Here is a 7,088-nt window from a genome sequence, read left to right as displayed (position 1 = left end):
AAATAAAAAACCTTAGAGAATGTGAATTGGGAACACAAGTGGGGAGGCAACCTTATGTGTCACAACAACATGCCCTGGAGAATTCCAGCTTTTCTATTCAAACTATGGAACAGTCAGAAGAGTCAAAACTTTAGTCTAGAGTAGCCTTTTACTAGCAGCTGAGAGTCAGCTCACCTTCTGCAGGCAATCGTGGGGAGTCTCATGGTATTGCAAGGATAGGCAGGAAGCTGAGGGCAATAGAGCCGAGATTTTTCTGACCTTCCTCTGGCCAGAGGTCTCAAAGGACTACAGCAGGAGGGTGACAAGGCAATCTAGAACCTTTTACCTTCTGACCACATGTATTTTTTGAAACACCTTTGGGTTTAATTTTGGAAGGGAAAATAGCAATGAGAGTATTTGGGAATTAAAAGTTCTGAATCCAAAATGTTTTTTCCAGAAACACTTATTAACCTGGAGAGAAATCTATGCTTCAGTTACTGCTATTGGCATTTTGAAATGCCCTCTGAGCACTGCCTGGGAATTCTACCAGCACCATCGTGTATCTCTATGGTAAGAGTGTCTTGTGCGTACATTTGGTTTTCTCTGACCTATTTCACAGAAGGGAGATGCAACATCAGGATGGAATTAATGACTTGCCAGTTGAAAGCCAGGCAGCTGCACTGGTTATTGGTGTTGACTCTTCACCTTCCCATAATCAGAAGTTTACTTCACCCTTCTTCAGCTTATTTCACAAAACCATAAACTGCAGGAGTTCAGAAGCTATTTTCTGTGTACTTAACACGATGTCACAGAAACAGCAACTGAGAGAAAGGGAAGTAGGGTAGACAGCAGGAGTCACTACTTGGATCCAGGCATATGACTTGCTTTGGCCTTTATTCTCAAGTCAAGTGTATGTTAAACCTGAAAAAATTCTTGATGACCTTTCTGCCTCCACACTTCCAAACTCTTTCCAAATTGAGACATCTTCCAAAAACTGACCAACCAATCATCCAAACTACATTTTTAAATTTGACAGCAACCAAAATAGAAACATGTGAGGGAATCGTTTTGTAGATTTTCCAACTGGTATCTACCTGAGAATCTCTGAATACTTTTCTGTGTGTGTAGGATTTCTTGTATTTAACTTAATCTGTGTTACTGGTTTAGGCTTAGCAAAGTCTAAGTAAAGGACTGGTGCATACAAAAGATTCTAAAACTTTTAAACCATTTGCTCATAACATCAATCCAGGAAAAACATGAACACACATTTTAGTTACCTTCATAATTTAGCAACAAGAGAGTGGACTATTTAAGAACTGATGTAGAACCTCCAAGACCAGTTTGATCTCATTTTTTACAAGAGGGGCTCTTCTCACTTCACTTCCAAAGTTTTTCAGTTTTTACATGTCTCTGCATTTCCTGGCATCTGCTTCTGCAGAGACGATGTTGAGCACTGAGAAAATGGATCCCCAAATTACTGCAAGGAAGAGGCTTTGTTGCTCTGAGTAATAAAAAAAAAATACAATAAATAGCTAATTAAAAGCCTCATTACCTGCAAAAGTTTAGTTGCAGGAATAACAAGTGGTGACCTGGGTTCTGCTCCTTGAACTTCTTGCTAATTAAATTAATCATAGTCCTGCAAAGCCTTGCCAAAATAGTGAACTTCATGCATAGCTACTTCAGTATATTTAGACAAATATTTGAGCCTATATCTCTCCTCAGTTATTTATTTTCTGTAGATACAGAAAACAACAATATAATTTGGAAATAAGGTCCAGCCAAGGGCAAGAAAGATGAGAAGATGAGTGTTCTCACCAAAACAACTTTGTCCCCAGCCTAGTGGGGAGTATAAACGGAGTAAAGGCTTTTCTCTGCCCGGCTACCTTGAATTCAGACATGCTGGAGGTCCAAGTGGTTCTCACATTTCCTTGATGACGAAGCAGGTGCGTGAAGAACCATTTTAAAGGATGATCCAGGAAAATCAGTAAGATGTAGCAGAAAAATATTTATTTCATGACACTCAAAGTTTTTACATCTTCGTATACAAAGAAGACTAGATTTAAAACTTGTTCTTTGAAAAATCTATCCCATAGGGTGAGATTTACAGTGGGAAACTCATGTGTGCAATTCCATGTCCTATACAAAATACGAAACGAAAACATGGATAGAAAGCAGAGCGTATTAACCTTGTTAAATAATTGAGTTAAAGCATTAAAATCACAGCCTGCATTTAAATCCCTAATTCAGCAATTAGTTTTCCTTTTGCAATTATATGTAATCCAAAGTAGTGTCTGATATCCCTGCAGTAACCAAAGCCATAAATATCTTCTAAAGCTGGACACATCACTGCACACAAGATCAGGAGCTGAGTTCCCAAGACATGCTGAGGCAAATCAGTCTTAGAAAAAAAAGCAACATCCTTATCACCTCTCAAGACAAAGCTACAGAAAAGACTATTTACCCGTTAAAACCTCTCACCAGTGCAGTTAAAAATGGTTATTTCAAGCACATTTTTTAAAAATGGCAGGTAAAGTGCTTAATCCTATTTATTTATTGTCACTATGTGAGTGCAATTTGTTTCATGAGATTGTGGAAACTGCTGGTTTTGGTACAGAGAGGAGAAAGGAAGAACGTTTGCCAACTCACAGACCTGTGAATTGATTTGCACTGGTAGACTTTGATTTATAAAACTTCAAGGCATATTTACCATCAGTACTGAAGTCTGTGGGATCAAGTGGGATTTGTCCCATTTGTTCTGGTGTTCACCATTTGCTGGCTTGGACCCACTGGAACATCTTAGCAGCTCAGTGAGGGGAGCTTCAGGGACACAATGGGGCTGACCTGCAGCTGGCTAGAGCTGTAGTGCTAAGTGGATTTTAGCAATGCTCCTTTTCACAGACACTGACAAAGTGGGGCCAAGAACAGGTCTATGTTCTGTTGAGAATGCTTCGAGGATTCTTCCACATGCTGGTGTGATATTTTTCTAATTATGAAATCCAAGGATACAGTATTAGAAAAGAATGCATTGATTTGAACACAGATGGGCAGAAATGCTGTGTTAAAAATTTCCTCAATCCATAGTTTCCCTTTCACCTTTCCTAAATATCCTTGCTGGTAGTAAAGTCCTGTCCAGCTTCCTATTTCTACCCTCAAGCTGCCTTTTTTTCTGTACCCTCAGCTGATGATGTTGGCTGCTGGTCTTGTCATGCTTTCAGTTCCTTAACAGCTTTGGTCAGATTGCTGTAAAATCCAGTGATGCTAGCTGGAAAGAAGGAATCAACCACAGTCTGGGGGAGATAGCCACCAAGATCAGTCTGAAAGAAACTGAGGAGCTGAGTCCTGTCTGGCTCCCTGTGAAGACAACATAAGTGATTTTTATAGCCAGTGGTTGAAAAGCATTAGAACTTTACAGTGACTCTTCTGTGCCTTATTTCACAATAGGTATAGCCAAATGCTTTTTTCAAAACACAACCAAACAGCTGATATTGATTCAAAATTTCAATGACTGTGGCTATGCCCACAAGTCAAATTACAGTTAAAGTAGGTCTTAAATAGGTACATGATTCTGCTTATGAAATATGGCAATGTAATAAGTACTAAATACTCATTTTCCAAAAAGTAAGACCATATTTGGACATTCTGCTGAATCTCTGCTTAAGAGGTCAGCAAGAATTCTACCATGGTTCCTGTAACATTAAAGACTTCCCTCTAGGAAATGACAAGAGACTAATTCATTGTACAGAGAAAGAGAACAGAAAGGGCACTCAGTTGCAATGACTACCAGTGAAAAGGAGAGAAACATGTTATTGCTAAGAGGCTAAATATCTCATGAATCCATATATACATAAAAACACCACACAATGGATAAGAAGTGCTTTAGAACACATAACATTCAAGCCAGTTGCTCCTTACCCTGGAAGAGGTATACAGAAACAGCCACAGGGATAATTAAAACCTCTCACAAAATTAGGTTGAGGAGGACACAGTGGGTGTTCCACATTGGTGGCTGTAAGAAAAAGCATTAAAGAAAAGTGTGATTTTCACAGAAGATGGGAAAGTCTATGGTACTCAGAGCACCAGCTGAGGAGCAAACTCACTATATGAGAAAATATTTAAGAATGGCAGTATAATATTTTCATTGTGTTGCTGAGCCATACAAGGGGTAAGAACAGACCACTAAAAGGAACTACTCTGGCCATAGAATGGGTAAATCAAAGAGGTGTTAATTTAGAAGCAACTGTTATTGAACTCTGGAGCTGAGGATCAAGACACTTTGAGGGAGTTTCATTTAACCCATATTGTGGTGCTTATCTCCTACAGGTAAGAAATTTGGAATTGTTCAGCCTGGAGGACAGAAGGCTCTGGACAGCTCTTTATAGCAGCCTTTCAGTACAGGAAAGCTGGGAAGGGACTTTTTACAAGGGCATGTGGCCACAGGACAAGGGGTGATGGCTTTAGACTGGAAAAGGGTAAATTTAGATTAGACATCAAGAAGAAATTCTTTACTGAGAGGGTGGTGAGGCACTAACAAAGGCTACTCAGGGAAGCTGTGGGTGTCCCATCCCTGGCAATGGTCAAGGCCAGGCTGGATGGGGCTTGGAGCAACCTGGTCTAGAGGAAGGTGTCCCTGGCTGTGGCAGGGGTTTGGAACTAGATGACTTTTAAGGCCCCTTTGAACCCAAACCATTCTATGATGCTAAATCAGACTCCTTTGAGAAAGTTTTGTAATTCTTAAAAAAAAAAACCAAAAGCACACACAAAAGAAACCCCAGAACTTAATAGTAAGTTAAGCACTTTCTCAATTCAAAAGCATAGCAAGGGAAAAAAAACATAGGCCAACAGTATCATTATCTGAACATTAACACAACCTATATACTGTGTCTGAGGACAATGATGTAAAGAAGCCACTAATATTTTATCTTCTGATCAAAGTTGGATCAAAAACTACTAAAGTATATATTAATTTTTATTTGAAACTTATTTCTGGTTGCTGATTATTATCTCTTAACATGAATGTGTCAACGCAAGCATCTTACCAGCAGATAGCAGTGTCCCATCTTCAAATTCCTTCACTAGTACCACATCCACAAATTCTCTTGGTGAAATAATCCTCATGAAAGCTGAAGGGGTTGTGGTTCTGCATACAGAAACAGTCTGGAAATTGCAAAAGAGTTACGTCAGTTGATACTTTCAAAAGTACAGAAGAAAAATCCCTGTAATTCCTGGTTCTCTTTTCAGTTACACTTCATGAACTGTATCAAGGAGTTCTATTACACCCTTTGTTGACCAAAATACCAATCAGCACAATCCAAAGGCACTATGTTGTGTTGATGAAGGACAATATTATGGAGAAAAAATTATGTTGCTTTCAGGTTGTTTAAAGATACCACAAGGGATACTAAAAAACAAATTTGGCACATATGTGCTTACAGAACAGTTAAAATGCTTATTTCCAGGAAGTACCATACTGCATAGAATACAACCTGATCCACTACCATTCCCCTTCTATGGAGGCTCTGTGGAGACAAGCCCTCCATAACAGTGGTTTTTACCACACTGGTTAAGTTCTGGCAAGTCTGACAGTCTATGAACTTCAAGAGACAGGTTGTAGCATTTCTAAAGTTAAAATTTAATACTGAATGCCCCTAAAGTACCACCAAGAAAAATAATCTTTCCAGAACTTCCACACATATTTGTGGGGCTGGTTGTATTTGCACTCTGGCTGCTTCTGAGCACCTACATCAACTTCAGATGTGGGGATCTAAATCCACTGCTCTTTAAGTTTCTGACACACTTAAAAATAAAAATAAATTAGACTGTATAAATGGAGCAACAGAAAGTACTGCTCATACACAGGCCTTTTCATCTGTTATGCTCCAAGTGCAGCATCTCTATTTTAATAATAAAGATACTGAGGAAAAGTGCTGGGTCCCAAGGTCAGTAAATAGCAGCGTGCTGAGCAAAGCACCATGTGCTGCCATGGTGAAAGATGTGGCCTGAATTAACAGCTGATGACATCAATGCTTCACTGCTTAGCTAAGTTCATGAATTCTCTATGCCTTCTTTTCCCTAATAAAAGGTTGGTTGAAAAAAAAAACAAACCAAAAAAACCCAAGATACTTAGCTTGACCTGCAGCATTAGCAGTAATGTTAACAACAATGTAGTGCTAGAATCCTTACTGTTATAAATTCACATATTTTTAAGTATGCAGTATTTAGCCAAGAATATATTAGCTCTTTTCAGAAAGAGAAGCCCTTGTTAAGAGCATATAAGCAAATTTAAAAAAAAGAGAGAGAGAAAAGAGAAAAGAGAAAAATGAAAAAAAAAAAGAAAGATGCCCAATCCCAGTGCTGTCAGACTGATCCACACAGAGGCTACGAAACTTTTGAGACCTTTCTACCTCCCTACACATAACACACGCTGTCTCATGAAGCACCACAATGTTCTATGCAGGGCCCAAAGCTTCCGCACACAGAGCTGCATGCATCGCGCCAGAAGAGTTTTAAAAGCACTCACATCGCTGACAGCTTCGACGACCTCGAAATCCTTCACGTTTTGGTCCCACTTGGTCCTGCGGCCGCCAGCCACCGGCTTTATGCATTCCCAGACGTCCTGGGGACTGGCAGGCACGATCCCCTCTCCCCTGTACCTGCGGCGGGGCGAAACGAAACCAAAACGCTCCGCTCCACCCTGCTCGGCCGCAAACCCCCCCGCGGCAGCAGCGTGGGGCTCGATCCCTCCCCCCAGCATCTCGGAAAATGAAGATGAGATGCTGGGGAGAGCCCAACACCGGGCGTACTCACACGTTGCCGGCGAATTCGGCGGAAGGTCTCCAGGACACCGAAACCTCGCTCTGCGGGGAGGGAAAGCGTTCAGCCGCCTCGCACGGACAGTCTCCGCCCGCCCATCCTCAGCCATCCCCACTCCCCCTTCCCCACAGACCCCCGCTCACCGTGCGCCGGCAGCCCCGCCAGCCGCAGGGGTCCCGCCGGTACAGTCCCATCTTCTCGGCCGCCGCCTCAGCTAGCCCCGCGTAGTCCATGGCGGGGCAGGGCGGAGCCACCCAGCGCCCGCCGCCTATGAGGTCTCCGAACCGGACCGCCCCCGT

At 41.5% G+C, this 7,088-nt stretch overlaps 1 protein-coding gene across 1 annotated transcript; it reads right to left on the bottom strand.

The window, feature by feature from the left end:
- Positions 1–1,979: 1,979 nt before the first annotated feature.
- STARD5 (StAR related lipid transfer domain containing 5) lies at positions 1,980–7,035 on the bottom strand. Its single transcript, XM_030457423.1, has 6 exons — positions 6,933–7,035; positions 6,784–6,833; positions 6,497–6,629; positions 5,016–5,133; positions 3,892–3,985; positions 1,980–3,330 (listed from the first exon to the last, which is right to left on the bottom strand). The coding sequence occupies exons 1-6, from the start codon at positions 7,020–7,022 to the stop codon at positions 3,183–3,185; spliced, it is 633 nt and encodes a 210-aa protein (XP_030313283.1). The 5' UTR covers positions 7,023–7,035; the 3' UTR covers positions 1,980–3,182.
- Between the last annotated feature and the right edge of the window lie 53 nt (positions 7,036–7,088).

The sequence above is a fragment of the Calypte anna genome, chromosome 10 (genome assembly GCF_003957555.1).
Source record: "Calypte anna isolate BGI_N300 chromosome 10, bCalAnn1_v1.p, whole genome shotgun sequence".
Classification (NCBI taxonomy): Eukaryota; Metazoa; Chordata; class Aves; order Apodiformes; family Trochilidae; genus Calypte; species Calypte anna.
Note: the sequence above shows the minus strand (reverse complement) of the source record. Positions and strands in the feature narration are given on the sequence as shown.